This window comes from Hirundo rustica, chromosome 6 (genome assembly GCF_015227805.2).
Source record: "Hirundo rustica isolate bHirRus1 chromosome 6, bHirRus1.pri.v3, whole genome shotgun sequence".
Classification (NCBI taxonomy): Eukaryota; Metazoa; Chordata; class Aves; order Passeriformes; family Hirundinidae; genus Hirundo; species Hirundo rustica.
The window spans coordinates 17,203,945-17,227,898 of record NC_053455.1 but is presented as its reverse complement, the minus strand read 5'-3'; the positions used below and the strand labels follow the sequence as shown (position 1 = coordinate 17,227,898).

Genomic DNA, 23,954 nt, shown 5'->3' with positions numbered 1-23,954 from the left:
AGTTTCATAAAAACCTTTTGATAAAGTTTTATGGAATTGTCACCACATTCCTTGACATTAATTATTGAGTTCTGAACTTGAATTAGAATTTGTTGTTACCAAAACCTAAATTAACAAAAGAATAGGAAGAAGTTATTTTCAGCTTCTGTGTAGGTATTCCACTCCTACAAGTGCAATTATAAAGCAAGATAAAACACAAAAATGTTCACTATTACAGGCCATTACTATGAAGAACTCTCAACATGTAAGAACGTAATTTTCTAAATCCATTAAACTCTAACTATGGACACTGCTCAGGGGAAATCAATGATCCTTGAGTACTGATAACATTAGTCACTTGACTTCAGAAGCTACTAAAATTCATACCCTCCTAAGTTATCTGTAGGCATATACGTGAGGTACGACTATTGCTCACTCTCTCCTAAGTAACAGACATAAACAAAAGCAAAAGGAAATTCACTTTGAGAGAGGGCTGATGGTGAAAATCCTGCAGTCCCAAACAGTCAGGATTTTAAACACATGAGAAACAGAGGAATGAGTCTATAAAACAGTATGGCTGTGCTATGTACATCCATGAAAACAAGCATAGCACACACTTACTAAGATAAATAGAAAAAAGAACACTAAGGTGAGGGCCAGAGAAGAAATTATTTAATTAAGTCTTGTTATTGAAATGCATCTTTGACTCCTTACTGACCATTTTACTAGATGACTCTAGACATGACTCCATTTGAAGTGTTTATGAAGCACAGTTTGTCAGCATGAAAACCTTTGTCTGAAGAATGTAATAACCTTCCAACACAAGAAGCCAGGAGGAAAAAAACAAAGAGTAGATGTTCTCTTTCTTTCAAATAAAACATAACATGTCCTTTAAAATGACAATAAAATGCTAGGGTTTTTTCAGAATTATTATTTTTCACTATAAAATTAATATCAATATTTTAAAAATCTATTAGGTCCTTAAATGGGAATAACAGTCATGGCCAAAAATTCCAGTCATAGTGTATTATGTATATTTATGCATAAGCAGAAGATAATGCCACTATGTATTTACATTCCCTAACTTAGGTAAAGAATTAATATTGCATTTGGCATTGTAATGCATTTACCATATTAATGTTACTCAGGGGAGAAAAACCCAGCAGATAAAAACCAATAGAAGGAAGAAGAGATTTGCTGCCAAGGTTGCAATTTAGATGTGTAAGACAAACATCGTAGTATTTTTCAGATTAAGCAAGACACACAGTTAGTTGCAGCAGACAAGACAAATCAAAGCTATCTGTCAAGAAAACAAGAGCTGTTAATTTGCTCATTTCCTAGAATTATTTGATTCCAAAAGAGATTAACAGTACTAGGAGTTTATAATCAGGGGACAAAGACACACACATATAACATGGGTAGAGAGACTAAGAGTATGCTAAAAATAAAAATCCTTAATACAAGGTAGTTACCTAAAAAATCATTATTTTGCTTTGGTAAATGTACTTGCTAGTGAAATTACAGATATCATTGATTACTTTCTCAACAGCAAAACAGCATTCTGAATATGAGAATTGGCCTGCTTTCAGCAATACTTATAAATAGCTTGGAGAATAAGACTTTGAATCATGAAGAACTTGAAATAATTTCTTTACCTGTTTCTGCAGGCCATTTGGCAATATGAAGTGTTGAATTGTCTGATAGTAGGATCTGAATTTGTCTCTGTATGCATTTTTGATGTTGAAATACAACCTCTGCATGTGTCTGAGCAACCCCAGGGCTGTTCTATACTGCTTACAGTGCACACATATTCTAATGCCTTCTAATAATACTGACAACAGGCTTTCAACAGTCAATCAAGCAATTGATTGAAGCATGACAACTAAAACTTTGGTTTTGTTGAAATTGGTTTAAATTTTCCAAACCAATTATTCTGTAATTCTTATAATCAAATTCTATAAAGAAAACACTCAGAGTGGTACAAGAGACTCCACAACGGATAAAACACACAACCCTATTTATCCTATAATATAATATCCTATTTATCAAGGAAGTCTTGGTGAATTCTAGATTGTTAGTAGCCACTTGGAGCTGGAGAAGGAAAAAAAGAGGGGAATCTCTGCTTCTAAGTTAACCAAGAGTCTGGGTATCAGCAATGTGCCTTAAAGCTCTAAGCCTATTGGTACTTGATTATTATCTTAGAAGAAAACATCCTGAAAGAGAAAAAACCCAGATCCAAATTATTGAATGAATTTGTCAACACTTACAGTTCGTTAAACATAGGTATATATTGCAGGAATACCCCTGCAATACTCATACAGTATATACAAGGCAGATCCCATATCAAGAAAAAAGATCATGTCATGCCTCTCAGTCCTGACAGAGGACACAGAGCATTGGTGGTACATCAGATTTTTAGAAAAGGTTAATTTTGTCTTGTTAGTATCTATCTAGGTCAAATTTAAGTAATGAGGCCATATCAGATTATTGCCATGCCGTATCATGCAATGATAGAATTGGAAACTTAAACCTCTAACAGAATTGGCAGGGTCTGAAAATAAATAAATAAACAAATAAAAAGAATTTATTTACAAGGGTCTATGCAGAGAGTACAATTTCAGCGGCTGTTCAGTTCTAGGATACAGAACCTGAACGGGGACAGCTCCTAACTGCAATGGACTTTTGAGGAACTAGGGAAAAAAAAAAAATTTCAACAGCAGCATAGCAAGAACAACAGGATATCTGATTAGTAACTTCCTCCCCCATTACCCACCTATCACAGTCGGCATCATCAGATGTTCCAAATAAAGAACAATTATGAAGCACTTTACTCTTTAAAAAGTTTTTCCTATTCCTAGTTAATAGCAAAAAGGACAAAGAAATACATATCATAAAAAATAGTTGTGAATTCAAAGGGACAGGGTGGGAAGGGACAAAGAACTAAAAAATTTTAAGACATTAGAAACCAAAGGTCCATAGGGTGAGAAATTGCCATGAAAGATCTTTTTTGCAAAGGAATTGAGAATTTTGTGTGAATCAACTTTAGCTACAAGTTATTTTTCCTACAATGACTGCAGTGTATTGAAGAAATCTGACCCAATTTCTGGCTCCACCTGGGAGAAGGAAATCTAGAGTGAGGCTATTCTCAGCAATGAATATTTCTTTTTTCTCACATTCAGACAGAATTTTCCCCGACACTATGTGGAGACACTGCCTCTTGTCATGGTGCATCACCACATACTGAAGACTCCTCCTCTGTACTATCAATGTACCAAAATGCAAGATGCAGAATGTGCTCAAGTGTAAATGTAATCTTATTTTTTTTCTAGGAATCCATGATTAAAAGGGAATCTTTTCTTGACCATAAGTTTATTTCAAGAGAATCTGCGCAAGGTATAAGAGATTTGGAGGAAAAAAATCAGTGCATACATTCAAAAAATTCAGATATTGTTTTAAACTTTCAGGATTTATGGCATCATGCTTTTCAAGCATGAGGGAAATATTACAAGAAAAGGATGTAAAGTTATAGATCATATCAAACAATTCTGGGAATAGTTGAACTAACAAGTCCTGATTCCTTGTATATTTGTATGTTATGATGGACAAAGTATAGAGTCAGATGAAATCTTTGTCTAAAGCTTCTCCACAGTTGGGTCTTCATGAGGTCTTGTTTCCATTGAGACTTTGTAGAGTTTGCTAAGATTCATTAACTCCTATAACATCCCTATCCTCCACTGGGGCACTCACAGCATGTCTCTCTTCTTTGCTCACCCATTTTTATAAAACTTTCAGAAGTAAAAATATTTCTTTGTTCTCAGCTCTCACTGAAACCAGCCTGTAAGCGCCACAGGTATCACTTAGTGGACACCCATTACTCTATAAGCCTCATAAGAAGACAATTAGAAATACCACAGAAATTCTTGTATATTTGAAACAGGAATGTTTTAATAAACTTTGTTCAGTTCAGGAATATAAAGATTGCTAAGAGCACATACATAATTTCAATGCTATGAATAATACCATTAATTTAAACAAAATACTAAAGATGAAGAGACAGAGTGCAGCTGCGTTATAGAGTACATGTTGCCACTTAAGTGTATTAAATTAAATAATAACTTAGTTTGTCACGTTAAAAACAAGTGCTGTCACCGGGTATTTTTTTAAACTACCACTTAAGTTTTGTTAGGATGTAGTATTACAATATCCTCTTTTTAACTGGGTCACATTTCTGATGCCAATTCATTTTCTCAAAATACAGCAGAGACTGCAAGAGAAGAGAAAAAAATCTAAATCCAAAGAAAACTAGTTAACTATTTGACATAAGACTGTTCTTTTATTACACCATAAACTGGCTCATTTTTATTTTTGTCATTTTTTTCCCCTACTATAAAGGGACCCTGGACTTTGCAAACACTTCCTTGCTACAGCAAATAAGTAATTGCTATTTATATTATTCATACTATTTGTACTATATTATTCTACTGTATTCTCTGTGGGTTTTTCCCACAGTCTTTAATAACACTGGTGGATCTTGGGCTGCTCAGGCCCTTGACTCAAATGACCATGAGTGTGGGAACAGTGACTTTCCATTTGTGGACATGAAAACTGTAAGGGAGCAGCTGTATTGGCTGAATGTTCACAGGTGCATGCAGCCTGATGGGATCCATCCCAGACATCCAAAGGAACTGGCAGATGTTATGGCAGGATCCCACTCTGGCATCTGCCAAGGATACTGGGAGTCTGAGGAGGTCCCTGCTGGCTGAATGCTAGCCAATGTTATTCCTATCTATAAAAAGGCTGCGAGGAAAGGTGCAGGAAACTACACTTAGCGTAACTTCAGTTCTTGGAAAAATTATTGAGATCATCACACTGGGTGATAGTGAAAAGTATTTAAAGAATGCCACAATCATCAGGCACAGTCAGTGCAAGTTCACAAGGCAAAAGTCTTGTTTAAACAATTTTATATCCATGATGCAGTCACCCACCTAGTGGATGAAGAGGAGGCAGTGGATGTAGTGTTTCTGGATTTTAATAAGGCCTTTTATACTGTCCCTCACTGTGGGTCTGACATTTCTAAGTCTGAAGAGATTTTAGCCTGCAAGCAGTGCTAACTGTTTCCCAAGAGAAAAGTTCTCAAGAAAGTCTCTTCTCAAAACAATCTTGGCAAAAAACTATCCCTTCCCAAAACAATCTTTCTCCAGGTGGTGTTTTGCTTTTTCTCTAGTTTCACCAGTGGGATTAGAGAGGTGTTGTTCCTAGTCACCAATCATTTTAAGCCTGTATTGGAACACCTTAGTAAGAATTAGACAATAAAGCCTTCTATACTCTTTGCCTTCTGAAATACTTGGAGTCTTTCGTCTTTCTTTTGTGTCCTAGAGCAACACCCCACAGCTTCCTTCCAGCTAAGTTATCCAACTGTGGAACTCACAATTTAGACTGAGCAGTTTCATTGTGTACTGGGTGAAGAAATGGCTGAAGGGCTGAGCTTGAAGGGTTGTAGTAGATGGGGCTGCATCTGGCCGGTGCCTGGTCACCAGTGGTGAGCCTCAGGTTCTATTCCAGGGCCAGGTCTGTTCAATATATTCACCAATGATCTGGATGCAGGAGTTGAATGCACCATTAGCAAGTTTACAGGTGATACCAAACCGGGAGGTGCTATTGATTCTCTTGAGGAACAGAAGACACTGGCAGAGGGATCTAGCTGGACTGGGGCTTTGGACAATGACTGATGGGAGGAAATTTAACATGCCAAAATGCCAGATTCTGCACTAGGACAGAGTAGGGCCAGGCACTAGCACAGACTGGGAGAGCAGTGGCTGGAGATCAGCCCTGCAGAGAGGGATCTGGGCATGCTGGCTGGCAGGAGCTCAGTGTCAGTCAGCCACGTGCCCAGGCAGCCAGGAGGGTGAGCTCCGTGCTGGGGTGCATCAAACCCAGCACAAACAGCTGCTATAGAGATGGTTATACCACTGCACTCAGCGGTGCTCTGGCCTCACCTTGAGTCCTGGGCCTCACAATTTAGAACAATGTGAAGATCCTTGAATGTGTCCAAAGGAGGACAAAAAAGCTGGAAGGAATGTCCTGTAAGGAGCAGCTAAGGACTTTGGGCTTGTCTGGTTTGGAGAAAGGGAGGCTGAGGGCTGACCTCATTGCTCTCTGAGGATGGGAAATGGAGAGGGAGGTGCTGAGCCCTTCTCCTTGTGATCCAGTGATAGGACATTTCAATGGTTCAAAGCTCCATCAGGGGACTTCAGACTGGGTGTTCTTAACCAAGAGAGTGGTCAAACCCTGCAACAGGCTTCCTAGAAAGGTGACGGCTCAGGTTTTCAGTCTATCAGCATACATCACAAATTGCAATTCAAACAGAAGATGCAGTTTATATTGAAAAGAAATCTTTTGTTCTTAATTCTGGAGAAAAATCTGCTTTTAATAAAATGTATACTCTGAAAGAGCTTAAGTAGTAATTTTCCATTCAGGGTAAAGGTTCAGCTTTGCATGAAAATGAGCATGAATTGTTGTCATCTAATGGCTGTTTAATCATTTATTTGAAATTAGTTTGGTTGGGTCAGTCATTTTTCCAGTTTCTATCATCCAATGCAATTAAAAAATCATCAACATCTGTGTGGGTAGTTCCTGTAAAAACATCACCAAACTGAATAAATATAAACTGTTGCTAAAAGAACTGATTCACATTTGAGGCATGTTGGCAGGTGTACTGCTATTACCACAGATGTTAATCATAATAAAAAAATTAATCTTTGATGTCTGGCACATTCTAATAGTTTTATTATAAGTCATAGTTTTATCGAATCTGAAAGAAAACAGCTTGAATGAAGAGTCCTGAGGATATGACCAGCTAAGCACTTCCTATGACATTAACATTTTAATAAGTTGTATTACCATGAATGTATTATGGTAACTGACCACATGCATATCCCTATTTGCAGCAATACAAAATAAAAAGGATTCATGCTAAATAAGAATGGTCTCTGTCAAAACAATTTACTCTGAACCTCAAGGACCGATGAAAGAAGGTCAGTATGAAAGGCAGGAGTGATAACTAAGAGGTAAGAACCAGTGACTTATTTAAATTTGCTAACATAATTTTGAATACTTCATTGGACATATCCTCAAAAATAGAAAAAACACAAATTTTAAATTAAAATGTGAACTTAATTTAAATTAATAAGTTAAAATATTCAAATATTTATTTCATGTAGTAATCTTTCCCAAATTAGAAAAATGCATGTTGAACTATTTAGGAAGAATAAATGTATGTGTGGCACATTGTGTAACACTCACATGCTAGGTTTTGCTTTCAAACCTGAAAAAATACATACCTGTACTTACACAAAATTTTCTTCAGTAAAAGTGATAAGCAAAAAAGTTCAGATTTTTAATCAATTTTCTGTAGGATTGGGATAACAGACAGACTTGGGTTATAACTGCTAAAAAATTCTATTTAAAATTTTTGTTAGGATCATTTTGTGCCAGATTTATCTATAGCAGTAGTGACAGGATAGGGGCAATAGTTTTAACTATTAAGGGGTTAAATTAAGATCTGCTGCAAGAAAGAATTTTTACAGTGAGGGTCGTGAGACACTGGAACCAATTGCTCAGGGAAGATGTGGATACCCCACACCTAGAAATGCTCAAGGCTCTGATCAACTTGGTCTAGCGGAAGGTGGCCCTGCGCATGTCCAGGGAGCTGGTCTCAACGATGCTTAAAGGTCCCTTCCATCCCAAACCATTCTATGATTCTTTGACATCATGCTCAGCAATTAAAATTTGGGGAACGGGCAAGGAAGAGAAGTTAGTGGTTATGGAGTTTATCTTCCTAAGTAATGATTAGCTGTGCTGCTTTCCAGGAAGAAGCTAAACATCTGCCTGCTAATGAGAAGTAGTGAACAAATTCTGTATTCTCTGTTGCATGCGCAGCTTTGCTTCACTCATTAAAGTGTCCTCATCACAACCCATGAGATTTCTTGCTCTCACTCGTCTGATTCTCTCCTCCGCCCCACTGTGGGGGCACTCAGTGAGTCACTGGCTGGGGTCAACCCAACACAAATAGCAAAGTGTTTTGTTAAGTAATTGGATGACAGAATTGGCAACAGAGTTAGAGACAGGAAAAGCAAAACAAAACACATTAGTACTACTTCTACCCAAAAGATCTATCTATAGGTGCTAACTCATAATGTTTTCCTGCAAAGTATCACCTCACTTACACAGAACCTGGGACACATACACAGTTAATGTGTTGATTCCCTGTGCAATGAATTATGAAACAGATACTGCCTCAAAAAGGAGTTTGTGTTAGGGTACAGCCTCTCAATACAAAAAACATTCAATTTGACTCTTGTTCCCCATAAAACTCTTAGTATTTTTTAGGTATATTATGAGGATCTCCTTTTACATCCACAATTCCTCCCTCACAAGGGTGAACAGATTTGGTATTTTTAGACAGCTGTTGGATTTTTGTCCACTTCACAAATACCAGCTAAAGACAGGTAGGACAGTCGGATTAATTTTCCTTTCTGTCTTCCTTGGGTGGGATACTGGTTAGAGAAAATCATTATTAAGTCCACTCCCTGACAGGAAATGGTAAATCAAGATGCTGAGACAGGTCCTTTACATTCTGATTTTACCAGTGTTAGGGCAATGGTAATTATTTTTGGGCATGGGACAAGCTTTTAACCCACAATTGGGAAAAAAAAATAAATATGCTGACATGCACAGGTAGAGAAAAAATGGATCTTTTCTATTAGATATGGTCCTCAAGAGATAAGGAAAAAGACTTGTATAGGTGATGAAGTGTGATAATATGAAAGGCTGCAAGACAGTCGCTTAAGAAACAAGAACAACAAAGGGATAAACTACTGCAGGCATCACCAGAGCTGGAATGACATTGTACTGTGTACTATGTTTCCATAGCAACTAGCCATAGGAAGATGAATGTCTCATATTCACTGTGCTCTGCAGTACATGTCTATAAATCAAACTTGCATAAAAGAGCATAAGATTTCTTCCATGGGGTGGCTCTGAAAAACAGGTTATTTTGTTATTACTAGATAATTACATGAAAGAAATATGAGACAATTAGGTCATTCTTTTGTATGGAAAGTACCAATACATACAAAAGTACTAATACACCTCTACTGTGAGATACTATCAATCTAAAGGCACAGTAGCATAAGAAACAGATCATGAATGCCTTCTTTTCTTCCTTAAGATCTGAGTTATGCTTGCTAGCTTTAAAAACTGTATGGCGATTTTTGTCCATTTTTGGTTTGTAAGACACTTTTCATAATTTATAGGTTCATCCACATTCACATGTGGTTGGTTTTCAGCTTACTTCTGTTACTATTCCCATTATCATTCTGTGAGGCTTTAGCATACAAATAAACTCTTTTTCTGAGCAAGTGTTACAGCTAGGACAACTATTTTTTCAGCATCTGTAATTAATAATACTATATATTTCAAATATTGCATTAATATTCGTAGCAAGAAAGGAAAAAACACTTAAAGTAGTTTTTTTTAAGAATTTGAATTCCACTTTAAAAGACATGTTCACTTATAGATAGCTATTTATCACAAATACTTGTTGCAAAGGACCTGACACACTTCATATACATGTAGCTACATGAAGATCAGCAGCACCAGTATAAAGCAATTCTTCTGGGTGCTACCCATTACAGAGAACCCCTGACAAAAGAACATACCATTTACCTTAACAGCCACTTCTGCAAGTCCTGTGTCAAGAATGTTGGATATTTATGGTAGAATGGCATTCTAATCAGGTGCATAATAAACCCTTGACCGTTTTATTGAATATGACTGCAATATTAGATCAGAAACAAACGTGACTCTACTATTCAGGCAAGACTACAGTCAGTTAATACAATCCAATAAAAACTGAAAACCTGCCCACATTCTCCAAACTTCAGCAACAGCTGTATGCAGTGTATTACTGACATTTGTATGAAAACAACCCCTGAGGAGAAAGAACATCTACATTAAATATAATTTTACCAGTATGAGATGAGATTAGATATGGTCCTCAAGAGACTTGAGTAAATTCAGTACAGCCACTACTAGTAACAAGCCACAAACTCTGCAGTGAGTTTCCAAGGACTGAAGCTTATCAAGCTTTGTCTGAACTTGTCTGACCAGCTCTGGAGTTTCTACTTGCTTTATCTGTTGCAACAGTTCTTTCAAGGAGCAGGCGGCTACGTCTAATTTGTTCTCCTTAACTTCATACAGGATAAACACAGCTTTACACAGATAGTAGTAGCAAGAATTTCTTGTATGTAAAATGATATATTTATGTAGAGAAATATAGGCCTGGCACGACAGCAAGTGTAAAGACATGGCATATATAGTAGCAAAGGCTTGGGATGTTAAGATACAGTGCACATGCTAACACTGGAGGACCAAAGACTAAAAACTCATTTAGGGTGAGTTAAAGACATGCAGACAACAGGAATTGGACAAAAATGTTTTTATAGGTGACAGAGCAAAAAAATATCAGAAATATATAATATATGGGTCATATTTTGGAAATTAGGATGCAATGTGGGCACGCAGACCTCAGAAGAAAGAGGGTGTAAACTGGGTGGGCAAACATATTTAAATAACCCAAAGCAGATGCTAGAGAGAGAAGAAAACATGAATATTATACTCGTTCTGGTAAATAAGTTGGAATAACGTAATTCACTCTACCATGCCTGCCCTGAACCTGCCAGGTTCAGGACTGAGAGGGCAGTGGAAGATTGAGAGTAACTACAGAGAAAGGGATAGGTATTAGGAGGTGCATAACATAATTAACTGCATTGAAACATTTTGCTGCATAGTATTTTTTATCCTTTTTTTTTAATTATTAAATCTGTACTAAAATTAATTATTTTATTAGATTGCTAAGATTTGAGTATATAGTAAAGATAAATATTTGTTGTCTTCATCATTGAGATGGCCACAGCATTCAAGAGCGCTTCTTTAAAAATTTCAGGGGGCCTCAAGCATCAGTACCTCATTACCTAAAATACCTTCTCTACATTGCAGTCCAATGTTATTTAAAAAGTCTTCCATACCTTTACTAAGTTGCAGTCCTACGAACAACCCCACACAGCTCTGGCTCTTTCTCTCCTTTTCTCTGCATTTCCAGCTCGCTGCTTCCTGTCCCTTCCTCGTCACAGCACGGCCAGCAGACTCCAACTAACTGACCACTCCACCACCTCACTCACTCTTTTATCACCCATAGCTGTTCCCACTCTTTGGTAACTAACACAGCTGCAACACATTAGGAGCAAGAGTGCCTTCAGCACTATCACTGTCTGTTCTCCCACAAATATTGGCTTTAAGTATCAGGTGGGTCTCCTTTGTAACCACATAAAGATTTTGAGCATAACAGCTCTTTACAGGTAGGTTAGAAGAATAATCCAGAATAATCTATTATTCTTTCTTGCTATATTGAACATTTAAAGATTTTTTTAATATTAACAATGCATATATATGAATGACAAATAAAAGCATTCGATTTTCAAGCCTCAAGTTTGCTATAATTAGTTCAACATGTATGGATGCCCTTATGAAGACATTTTGCATACCTACAAATCAAGTCTACTTTCTCTGAAAGCTAAATTACTCTGGTGGGGCCCTTCATTCTGCATGCAAATCAATTACTGGTATTGTTTCTTCCTTGTGTTCTGCATAGCTTGAACGCACTTGTTTTCAATTTTACATCTCAGACTATGTTGAGAATTACACTCCATAGCAGAAAATTCCCAGCTCTGTATGGTAAGTAGACAAGCTAACTATTATGAATGTGCCTTTAACTTTTTCCTACTTCCCTTCCATTCCTGCCTTTGTGACACTAGCCACAGGCTTTGCTTATTCAGCAACATTTTACTTAAAGTATAAGAAAATAATGCATGCAACGATGCATTCCAAATTAAAGGAACCAGTAGTTGACAAGGTTTGAAGACAGCATTTCCACCAAAGAGAAAAATTTATAAGTAAACAAACCCCCTTTTCTTTTAACGATATTACAGGCCTCTGAAATATACAAATTAAGATTTTTCGCCTTGTCTCAATATTTACCCATGTTTTACTTTAGACCTGGAATGCTTTTTTAAGTTGAATTTTTCAGTCTTCATCATTGACTGAACTACGGGGAACACCACAGTGCTCACAGTATACAAACTGCATTTATTCAGGATGAAATGAAACTGAAGGCTATGTTCCTGGCAGGCACCCAAAGGACTCCACCACCTTCTAGGGTCATTCAGTCTGTTGACAAGAATTGACCAGAAGTAACCCCCTCAATACAGATACTGGGTTCCCATCATAAACTTCTTGCACTACAGACCTGATCCCTGGGTCCTGTATTTATTACTAATACACAGATAATTTCAGAACTCACATTTGATCAGTCACTACATTTAAAAACTCTAAAGATCATCTAAGTATTTTACATTACTTTACTTAACATAGAACAAATATTTTTAAATTATGTTCAGTCTCAAAATTTAATTTTGATCTCCGTGGTAAAAAGAGGGAAGAACAAGAAATGTACCTACAAATATGAAAATATATACGCTTCATTTGTTACAACAATCTATTGCAATAAAGATTCTGTGTCACAAATTATGAAACTTCTGACAAATCTGAGTCCAAAATATTTCTTATTGCTTTCTTTTTGTAATTTTAATCCAATAGTACAGATCAATTTAGGGCAAAAGTCTTAGCCCTGTTTCCCTAAATAAAGCTCAACATCCATACTTCTGAGCCAGTCTCACCTTGCAAGAAGTCTCACCACTACTACCTTGCAATATGCACTCCTGTTTAACTAATTTTTTTTTTGAGACAGCTCTTGAACATGGATTTCCTGATTAGAGGAGGAAAATTTAAAAGTAAATAGTTTTATGCTGCAATATTCAAAACTAGTCACTAATTGCTTTTGCCAGAGCTTTTCTTCAATCAATGCAAAACCAGCACAGCTTCTTAAGAAACAGTACATGCAACAAATCACCTTCTGTACCTGTTTAAATCTATTATTTAGTTATTATTTTAATCCTATTTTTATTAATTTATATTAATTATTACATTATTTACACATTAATTTATATATAATCTTTATTAATAAAGGCACTGAAACAGTGGTGGTGCTGAAGCTTTTATCTTCAGTGGCATGATAGAATCTAATAATTCCATCAACTGAAACAACAAAAAGACTGCTATCCAGGAATATGGATCAGTTTGTTAATCTTACCTGGTGGCTTCAAATATGATTATTTTTCAGATAACTTAGGAGAAACAGAATTGAAAGCTCTCTTGAAGTCTTCAAAAGCCAAAAATCCTCTATTTTTTTAGATCAAGATAAGGCAAGAGAAAAATAATGTAAATCATGGCTTTTTTTAAACTACTTAATACAATGTTTGCATGTAAGCTAATAAATTCCCAGTTCGAAAATGGTGATATACTCTAAACTACTGCATTAGCAAAATGTTTTAGAAAGGCTAAAATATAAGGATGAACAATCTAAACCAGATTTTATACTAACTACTCTCTTTTTTCACTGTGAACTCTGTTCAAAAGTAATGTGCCGACATCTACAACTCTCTTATTAAGTTTTCATTTTAGAAGTAGACATTCTGAAAAACTGAAAACTTCAAATTTGCAAAGCTTTGAAAATATAGACTATAAGATATTCAAAATTACTTTTCAAATCTACCCTTTTCGTTGACAACTTAGGTATTTTGAACACTGTGTTTCAATTTTTTTCCCGCAAATATTACAATCCATTTACACAAATTATTAATTCAGTTTAATCCTGCTAAATGCATTATATCAGAGCAATATCAGCTGATCAATCACTTAGGTTATGAATTAACTTCCAGAGTAATCTGGAAATTAAAGCATCTCAAGCAAGGCTACTGCAGACTGTGTGCAGCAGACAGCGAGGCAAACAAAAGCATAGTCCTTGCAACAGTTAAGTCCTCTGAAATAACTCACTAAAAATAACACTTGAAAAGCTACTTTTAGTTCATGTCAAAAAGCTGAATCCATGCTTATCAGATCATCCCAACATCTGATCAGCCATATGTTTCACTTTCCCTCTTTTCAAGGACCATTGTCCTAAGATCAGGATGAAAAAGGAAGAGGATCTGAAAATCCATCAGCTCAGAGGTTCCTGATAAAGTTTTCCCTTTTATAGTTTGGTGATGTGTATCATCCTCCCCAACAGTGATGGAACATCCTCTGATGTTTAACAGAAATGAGAAAGAATCTCCACATCTACTTCCCAATGAGAATGAGAAAAAAACCCTTTGTTGCTTTGGTTTCCCTTCCTCCGTCTGTTACGAGAAGTAAAAACAATCTATAGCCACAACCAGGAAACTGGTAAAACCTGTGGCATAAATGAGCAGGGAAATAAGATTCATAGAGAGATAACGAGAGGCAATAACAGCAAATAGGTGGAGTGAATAGCCAGAGATTTCCTTCAACAGCTGGAGGAGCTCCTACTACCACAAACATAGCTACAGTTTAGAACACCACAGTCCACTGACCCTGACTTCATTAGTCACATCAACACCATCGTTATTAGCCTAGTTCTGCTTTATTTAATTTTGTTGCATCCATGACATGTCAACTTTTTATTTCTTTCAGATGTTCTGTTTTGCTTAATTGCTTCAGAATTAAATTAATATTTCAAATATTAAGAAGAAAAAATCCTTACATTGTATATCACGAGCTGTAAATATTTACTTGTTTCATTACTGTATAACTGTGCAACCTTCTTTGCGCTCACAAGATTTAACAAACTTTTCAATTAATGGACCTAGAAAAATGTAAAATTAAATAAATCTCCCTGCCAAAAAAAAAAAAGAGCCAGTTTCATTTTTCTCCTTAAAAATACACATGACTAAGGTGTACTCATTATGAATAGCTTCAATTATACAAATAAAAATAAAACTGAAATAATAACCTTCGAAGTTAGAGCATAATCATGAAAACATTTCAATATAGTTTAATTTTTCTCACTTATTTTCTATACTTCAGTATAATGCTTCTGTTTACCTCTACTTTTTTCTTGTTACCTGCCATCTCATGTTTCTTTACACTGGAGAGAAACCTGGGCTTTTCTAAGCCAATAGCATTTGCATGCCATGGATAAAGATCCATGCTGCATAAACAATCTATCTGGCATCATTCCCAGAAGCCAAGTCTGAAATAACGTATAACCCCAGCTACAGATTCCTGTGAAAGCCATAATAAAATTGAGTGTAAAACTGAATCAGTTATTCCTTCTGTGTGCTATATGAAAGTCTTTACTTGTACATTTATCTTACCTTTCTAATGAATAGAAAAATAAAGAAATCAAAATGTAAATCAAGGTTGTAAGTTCTTCATTGACTCTTTCTTTTAAAATCAAAGTAAAACATAAAAATTAAGAAACAAAAATCTGACCTCCAAAAGTTAAGGCCTCTCCATAAAACATGCTAAAATCCTGGTACAAAAAATCAGCAGGTGCATTTTTCTTGGAAAAGGGATCCCACTTCAGCTCGATATGTAAACACAGATGAATACTCTTTTCTCATAATTTCTGATATATGACTTATGTTCATTTTAAACAAATTCATTTTCTTGAGAAGGCAAGATGTATCCTACAGGATTTTTTCCTTTATCTAATAACCTAACAAAAGCTCTGCACTTCTTTTTCTTTTGATTCATTCATATTCTTTCTGCAGTGGTTCAAAAGCACAGCTCCTTCAGCTCCACCTGCTGTCTCAATTCAAACCTGTGTACCAGTGTACAGACTTCTAGTGCCTCTTTGCTTACTTCTTGGAAATCATATATTAAGAACTATTACCATCTCAGTTTCCAGGATTACAGTCTTGCTGCTTTCAACTGCTGGTTCTGTACATGCACCATTTCTATAATAACAGAGGTTGCCCAAACATGCTGAACCTGCCTGCATGAGCAGCTTTTCATTCAATTGGATAACAATGGAAGTGAAACGATAAAAAGCAGTATAAGCTTTCCATCCATTTATTCCTTCTCTTTCAGAGTAATATAAGAGCCCAGAAAATTATAGTATACAATTTTCCTTTTATAGAATGACTCCTATAATAGAGTCCCGCCTATTCATTGATTTGGAAAGCTGCCAATTCATGTGCTACTAGAACAGGCTGTAAAAGCTATGTCAACAGACAAAAAAGACATCTTAAAAATTATAAAATCCATTAGGTATTAGCAAATCTATGATCTATCTTTATGTCTTAGTTCACTATTTCTGGTTCAGACATTCATGTGGTTTTTGTCTTGGGAAAAAAAAAACCAAACCAAACCAACTTTATTTTACATTTGTTGCCTAAATTAAAGATTTACAAGTAAGGGTGTGGCTTAATAAGCATGTGTTCTGGCATCAACACTAGAATAAACAGAATCAGCTTCCATAATGCCTTTCAAATATATTGATACAAATACCTGCGGAGCTACGTGCAAAAGGGAAGATGGAATTTATTGATAAAAGCAATCTCGGTTTTTTGCCACTTCATTTTTATATGAATAATTTATCCAATAAGACTTGCCACATGACCCCATAAACAGAAGTTTGAGTGTAATTGGTAACATCAAGGATAACAAAACCCAAGCAGTACTATATAAATGAGAAGCTTACTTACTGAATTATGGTATAGGACTCCAGTTAATAGTGTACCATTATCAAAAAACTCTTAGAAATTTTCACCACTTACCAGCTTGAACACTAAAAATTACTAAATACTTTTCTCTGTCATTAATCAATATAATGTTGCTATTAAGAAATACCACTTTGAGTGGCAAGAATAAGTTCAAGCTAAACGTAACATAGAAGCACTAAAAGCACTACAAAACTATATGAAATCTCTTCAATAGCCATGGTCAGGTCACTTATAGAATTAAAGATTAGAATCATAGCACCATTTAGGTCAGAAAAGACCCTTAAGATCTTCACCACTAAACCACGTCCCTAATTACCACATCTGCACGTGTGTTAAATACCTCCACAATCTCCACCACTTCCCCAGGCAGCCTGTCCCAATGCTTCACAGACCTTTCTGTGAAGGAATTTTTCCTAATATCCAGTCTAAACCTCCTCTGGTGCAACTTGAGGCCATTTCCTCTTGGACTTGTGCTGGTTGTTGGGAGAAGAGACTGACTCCCACCCGGCTACAACCTCCTTTCAGGTGGTTGTAGAGACTGATAAGGTCTTCCCTGAGCTGCTTCTTCTCCAGGCTAAACAACCCCAGTTCCCTCAGACGTTCCTTCTATGACTGACTCTCCAGCCCCTTCACCAGCTTTGTGATTTGTACATATTATACAACAGTAGCAACTAGGGCATCTAAGCAAGAATTTTTTTTTATTCTAATTAAAATAAAAACACCTCTTTTTTTCCAAAAAAAGAAGTATATATATATAGTCCAAATAGAATCCTAATCAATATCAAAATCTCAAACTCAGTATGTTTAAACAAACATGCTTAACTTTATAGAAATTTGAATTCTTTATACACAAAGGAACCACAATATTCAAATCTAACTTCTGGAGCATCAGCACCCACATCTATTATTTCCCTCAAAACAATGGAAGAAATTTCTGTTTTAATATTCAGATTGGAAACCACATTTACTGAAGACTAGCTGGATTAAAATTAATTTGGTAAATCTGTCTAAATAAAAATATAGAAAAATGAAGAGGAAATGCAAGAAATATTTACATCATTTATGCTTCTACAGCTTTTCTGAAACCCATCTTATTTTATGTACTATTTATCTCCTTTAGTGTCTTTCAATAGGTTCGTACCTCACAACTTTATCTGACAGGAACACTGGAGTGACACCTACATGTTGATTAGCAAATTTCCAATACTCACTAATATTAGTGTGTTACCAGGCTTCATTAATAGTACAAAAGTAATAAACTAAATTACATGAAAAAAACCATAAAAAACCCCCATTTTTTCAGAACTGATTTAGGAGGTGACCAGGAGATCCCTGCAAAACATCTTTGAACAATGTAAGGAATAGAAAGGGAGCATATAGCCAAGTAAAGCAGAAAGATCCACTCTGAGCTATATTTATACAGTTTTTTGACACGACCAAGTGCTCATGAGTCTAAACCCTTACATCTGTGTTATCAGAGTACAAGACTGCACATAGCTGCAGCACTAAGACATCCACCGGAAGGGAGACATGTGAGCAGATTTCAGAGCACCATAAGCTTATTCCACTCTGGAGAAAGGACAAGCCAAACTCAATGAGACCATTTAAGCTAGGGCTGTATGTTCCACCTGGCCTGCAGCACTTTCCCCATGACCATGCCAGGTATATAAACAGACTAGGGAGTCCTGTTTAGAAAGCTTTGATAATATGTGCCAAGAGAGCAGCTGGAAGCAGCCTTGTGCTGACTGCCCTTCCCTACCCTGGATGTCAGGGTGTCCTGCTGCAGGCATCTTGTTCAGCAGCAGCTGTCGATCTGCTGGTGTCCTCCCGTGAACGTACAGCATTGGGTCAAGAAAAGCGCTGGACACTGGGGGCCTGGCCTCCCAGGAACAGTGTAGAGACTGCTTTTAGTTAGACCTAAACCAGGAAGCAAACTTCAGCTTGGGAAATGACGTATTTTAACAACTGCAATTCCCACAGCCGCCTTTTTCATTGGAAGATTAAATGCTAGCAGCTAGTTAGCTGAATGGTTGCTGAAATATAAGAGCATTTTAGATAATAATTTTGGAGAAAAGAGGATCACTCGACAAAACTGTCAGAGAAAGAAAAAAAAAAAATCAATCACATAGATGTGATTCCTATAACATTGCTAGTTCCCAGAAATTATAGCATTTATGTGCAAATATACATACAGTATCAGTTCAACAATGAGTTTCATTTCTGTTTACATTTTTCCCAGTTATTTGGCTCAGAAGGTTTAATTTTAAACATTAAAATTACATAAAGTTCAAAATTTCTATTAATAACCACACTAAATAATATTTTACTAACAATATAGCATTGTTATAACAAATTATTTCGAAAAATCAAGTGGAATAGGAATGTGATTCAAATTTTTAGAGCTCACCTTTTCCAATGAAGAGTTCATTCGTGACATCTAGTGGAAAAAGTGAGTATGACTTTTAATTTATAGAATAAATGCTAACATGACCCAAAAAAAAAAAAAAAAAAAAAAGCAGCAAGTATTTACTAAAAATTCAGTTGCTTGATTGCTGTTGATGAGGTCAAGCAATTGCCATTTCTACTGCAAAAAAAAATATGTTAGTATGTAGTGCAGTTAAAAAACAATTTCACCTTCAGAAATAGTAAGTGCACACTATTCAAAAGCAATTGAAAAGACTCTCCTTGCCAAGGCTGTTCTTAATGGTTTCCAAAAAGATAGAAGGGCTGTTTCTATAGCCTAGGATTTAGTGAATTTTGACAACAAAGCAATATGCACAATAACATGCCCAAGAACTGGAGCCTAACAATCAACTTTTAGGATCGCAGCATCTGCATTTGGCTCCTCTCTGGTGCACAGAGTTATGTTATGTTTCTCAGAACTGGATTAAAAACCACACACAAGTTGAAAGGAACACACACAGGACCCTAGTTAGCAGCAAAAGGAAAACGTGGCTGGGCTACAAACTTTACCCAATGCACACTAGCAGAAGCCACCAAAAAAAAAAAAAGTATCTGGCTCCCAAGGGACCTTTTAGGGCTCTTCACAATGAGCAGTGATTAGGTAAAGGGCAACAGTTGCTAGAATTGGGCCTATTTCAGGAGCTTGCAAAACCACCAAATGACAGAATCAGCCCTAGAAGAAAGGCTTCTTAATTAATTTTTGTGCAGCTGCACAGACTAAATGGTCTAACAGGTGGCCACGGTAGTGCCTAAAGCCACAGCAGGTGTGACTTGGCACCTTCTCAGGAAGAAATAACTAAACCTGCATCTCCTGTCTTCCCGGGAGTCCTCTACTTCCACTCTCTTTCCAAGGAGATTTCATCAGTGACTCATGCACAGAGCCTGCTTTTGTTTAAATGCCTTAAGCATGGTTTTGAGTACTTCTGCTGGAAGAAACATCCAGGGAATTTGACAGAACACTTAATTTTTATATGGTAAAAATAGCTAGGAAAAGATAGATAAGGAAGAAGCTGAGCATTTTGAGATTCACAATTCAGCAGTTAAGATTGTTAGAAGCCTTAATCATTTTTAGATCTGGCCATAATTCATTGAGAAAATGTTTATCCACAGCTGAAATGCATCAAAAAATTACTACTTTCATAGTTTACTAAAACATTTGTGTGGGTTTTACTCTAAACTATCATAGACACAATATTGTTTATGACCTTGTCAAGAGAGTATTCGTTAAATATGTGGTTAATTAAAAAAAATATTTACAAGTGGTCATTGGGGAAGAAGATTGTTCAAGCTGGAGAAGAAAGATGATTCATCCTTTCTACTTTATATATATAAAATACACTTTATAGTAGATTGGTCTCATTTATTGACATGCCGTGAGAAAGACACTCACAGACATACTGTGTGTATTCTGAAATCTTTTGTGCTCTTCATACTCTTTCTTAATTCACTTGTACTTACTTGAGTAAAAATATGACTTCCAAAATTACATCAAGCCATACAATATACTCCATTTTCCTGGAAATATGGAAATACATTATTTCTCTCAATCTTTCTCAAGATTTCTGTAGATTTACATTTGAGAAGTCATGGCTACTACTCAAAACTAAAACCAGATATATTTTTGAGAATACATGTTTATTTTTGGGACATGAAGCAGTTTCACACTTACTGAAACCACTGAATAAAGAAATTGAATCTATCACTAATAAAAACCAATAACAAGTTCAGTAAGTCATTTACTTTGTATGTCTTGTACACATATGAAATAGAATACAACCTTCTACTCATCACAGCCTTCAGCAAAGCCAGGAGTTTGATTATTTTCTTTTGAAATAAATACCTGCAATTTAGAAAATTACTTTTAAGATTTGTAGGTATTTCTGTTTACCCCACCTACAGCAATCCACTCCAATTAGTGTAAACCAGTCAGTACACAGTGTTCTCAATAGTAAGACATCTATAAGCTGGACCTTCAGAACACAAATGAAAAAGTATATACCTTGGAGGGCTTCTAGCAAAAAAATATTACTAGACCAACTGTAGAGTCTTCTTTGCTTACACAGCCTTTGCTGTCTTCACTGCACACTTCAAAAACCTACAGAAAGAAAGTGATTTGCATTAAAACCCAATAAACCTAAGATTTTTTACTTTGTGTAACTATTATAGCAAATAAAAGAGGCACTTTTTGAATCACCTCTATTCATCTACTCTGTTCCAGTAAAACTGAAAATGGGCTGAATCCATTCAGTGTGGGATTTTTAGGTTAAAAAAAAAAATCATACTGCTACATTTTATGTACTTATGATGAAAGAGCTTTTTGCAAACTTAGAATACATAGTACAGACTTCTAGGAAACAAATCACATGAAATTTGCTTTTACCAGACCCATAATTTTTTTGTTGAAAAATACTAGATAAGCTTTAATTCTCAGTTAAGTCACCACACAGACAGGAACTATGAGGAGAGAGTGCAATGAAAGCGTAGTCAGAATCAAATTTTCTGAAGTACTTGTAGAAAACAAAAAGGCATTTCCAGAGCCTATAGCGAGTACACACATAACATACAAAACCATCCACCGTTCCTAAGAGCTTTTCCCACAGAACACCTTCAGCAAGGATTGATAATACAGCATCATATCTTACAATAGCGAAGGGTTTATTCTTGAAGCATACACAACTCTGTGGACAAGCAATAAGAAAAGTCACACAAACCATCTGAATTTTCAAGAAGGCTTTTCCAAGAGTAGCCTGCCGGTTTCATTGTGCGCTGGTACTTTCAGAATTTGTTAACTGCAGCCACAAACTTACAATAAATTAGAGTAACGAGAACCGAGCGCTCAGTTCACAGCCGAAGTGCGCTTTGACGCGGGCCGCGCTCCTCCTTTGATTAATTTTACACCTGCTTTCCTCCCATTCCTTCCCCAAGTCCTCACGCAGTTATCTCATTAGCGGGGCACTTCAGACACAGTAATTAACACCGCACCGAACGAACCATTATGCAAATTCCGCACCTGCCCATAACTGATATTAAGGTCAAACGAAGGCTCGTTAGAACCATCCGGCTCACTGAGACGTGCCCGCGGAGCCGCTGCACCCCCGGAGCCGCCGCACCGCCTCAGGGCGGCCGCGCGCCAGCGGCTCGGGAGGCGGGGCCGCGCTGGAGAGGGCGGGCCCGGGCCCAGGCCTGCTCTCGCTCCCCATCGCGGGCGCTTCAGGGCGGCGGGCGGGCGGCGGCTTGGTCCGTGAGTGAGTGAACGGTGACGGCCGCGGAGCGCGGCGGGCAGGGCGGGCGGCTGGGGGCCCGCCGGGCAGCCGGGCCGGAGCGGCTGCCGGGGCTCCTTGGTGCCGTGGCCCGCGCGGCGCCTTCCCCGGCCGCGGGCGCTGCCCTCACTGAGGCGCGGCGGCGGGAGCCGCGGCCGCACGGCCCTCGGCGGCGGTGGGGGCAGCGGTGGCCGGGTTTGCCGGGTTTACCGCCGTGGTTTAGGGGGGAGGCGCGGCGGAGGGGCTCGCCGGGAGCACGGGGGTGACGGAGGGAGGCCGCGGTCCCGGAGTGTTCCCGCGCGGGCTGCCGGAAAGCGCCGCCCCGGCTCGGCCCCGTGCTCCTGAATGCGCTCAGCAGAGCGCGCTGGAGCGCTCAGCCTGTATCGTGCAAATACCTGTATCGTGCAACTCACAACTCAGATTTTTAGAATAGTGTCCCATAGGTGCCTCTATCTTAGCTTGATTTCCATGTGCAGGTTTTCACATTTGCTGCTTCCTGTTTGATAGCTGCCCCCAGTGCACGTGTTTCTTTGTTTAGCGGGCACAGAAACAAGCCTTGTACACTATGTAATTTCCCGGGGATTCTGCTAGATGCCAAAGCACAGTTCCTTAGTAATAAACAAATGGGAACTAGGAAGAGAGACAGACTTGAGCATAATAAAAAACATGCAGTTTTTGTTTGGTGTTTTTTCATCCCCAGGACCATGCTTCAGGAAAGTGCACACGGTAAATGGACAGTATCTAGCAGCGATGAAAGTGCCGAGGAAAATTCTGATAATGAAAAACCATGTACATCTTCACTGTCGGATGCTGCATGTGGTAGAACAAGTGGACCACAATATCCGTGCTCTGAAGCTAGGAAAGTTGCTCACAAGAGAAAAGCTTCTCCCCTGAAGCTTACTGATAAAAGTCTTTCTACAGAAACACCTCCAGTGGTAAAACAGCGACCAAGCCAAGAAGGCTCAGGTTGGTGTCTTTCTAGCAGTGATGAAGAGCCTGAAGATCAGCAAAAGCCTGCCCACAAAGAAACAGTGAAAGAAGAAAAATACGATGTGCCCAAAGAACATCCTTTGCATCTTTGCAAAGATGACAAACTCTCAGAGAATCTGAAAGAAGAGGAGTATAACACAACACCCAGTGAAGCCCAAGATACCTGGGATTTGGTGACTGGAGGCAATCCTTTTAGGTTTTTTCTCACTAAAGTCAGTGGAATTGAACAGACCTATAATTCTGGAGCCCTGCACATAAAAGGTGAACAAGTGGTTTCTACTAGAAGAGTAGTTTTAGGAGAAAGCAAGAGAATGCTTATTTTTAATTAGTGGGTTATTTTTAAATGCATGTATTTCTTGGTGTCAATGAGGTTTAATATTCTAAATATGCAAGCTTGTAGAAATTAGTTCTGTTATCTGGACCTTTCTCTTTTAGAAGCGTTACAAAGCATTATTTGGTGATACTTTGTTGTAACTTGAGTTAGGCTGCCGAAATCTAATGTCTATTTAGCCAAGGCAGGTCTTATTGCTGCTTTTCCTGTGAGCTAATCCAGAGAAAACCA

The 23,954-nt window shown here is 37.5% G+C and overlaps 1 protein-coding gene and 1 non-coding gene across 6 annotated transcripts in view; one reads left to right on the top strand and one right to left on the bottom strand.

Annotated features, from left to right (window-relative positions):
* The window catches only part of LOC120753863 (uncharacterized), a 61,728-nt gene extending 39,689 nt beyond the window's left edge, over nt 1–22,039 (bottom strand). The window contains exons 1-3 of one of the 2 annotated variants that reach the window (XR_009208004.1): nt 21,854–22,039; nt 21,142–21,237; nt 20,876–20,982 (exon numbers count right to left, since the gene is read on the bottom strand). This is a non-coding gene — a transcript (uncharacterized LOC120753863). Of the gene's footprint in view, nt 1–20,875; nt 20,983–21,141; nt 21,238–21,853 lie in introns of those variants that run through there. The other variant, XR_009208003.1, reaches the window with a different exon arrangement.
* A 244-nt stretch (nt 22,040–22,283) lies between these two features.
* TDP1 (tyrosyl-DNA phosphodiesterase 1) overlaps nt 22,284–23,954 on the top strand; it is a 45,685-nt gene continuing 44,014 nt past the window's right edge. For 2 of the 4 annotated variants that reach the window (XM_040068020.2, XM_040068016.2), the window contains exons 1-2: nt 22,284–22,387; nt 23,103–23,653. In XM_040068020.2, coding sequence (XP_039923954.1) covers nt 23,107–23,653 — 547 coding nt within the window. In that variant the 5' untranslated portion in view covers nt 22,284–22,387; nt 23,103–23,106. The remainder of the gene's footprint in view (nt 22,388–23,102; nt 23,654–23,954) is intronic. The other 2 variants (XM_040068018.2, XM_040068019.2) reach the window with 2 other exon arrangements.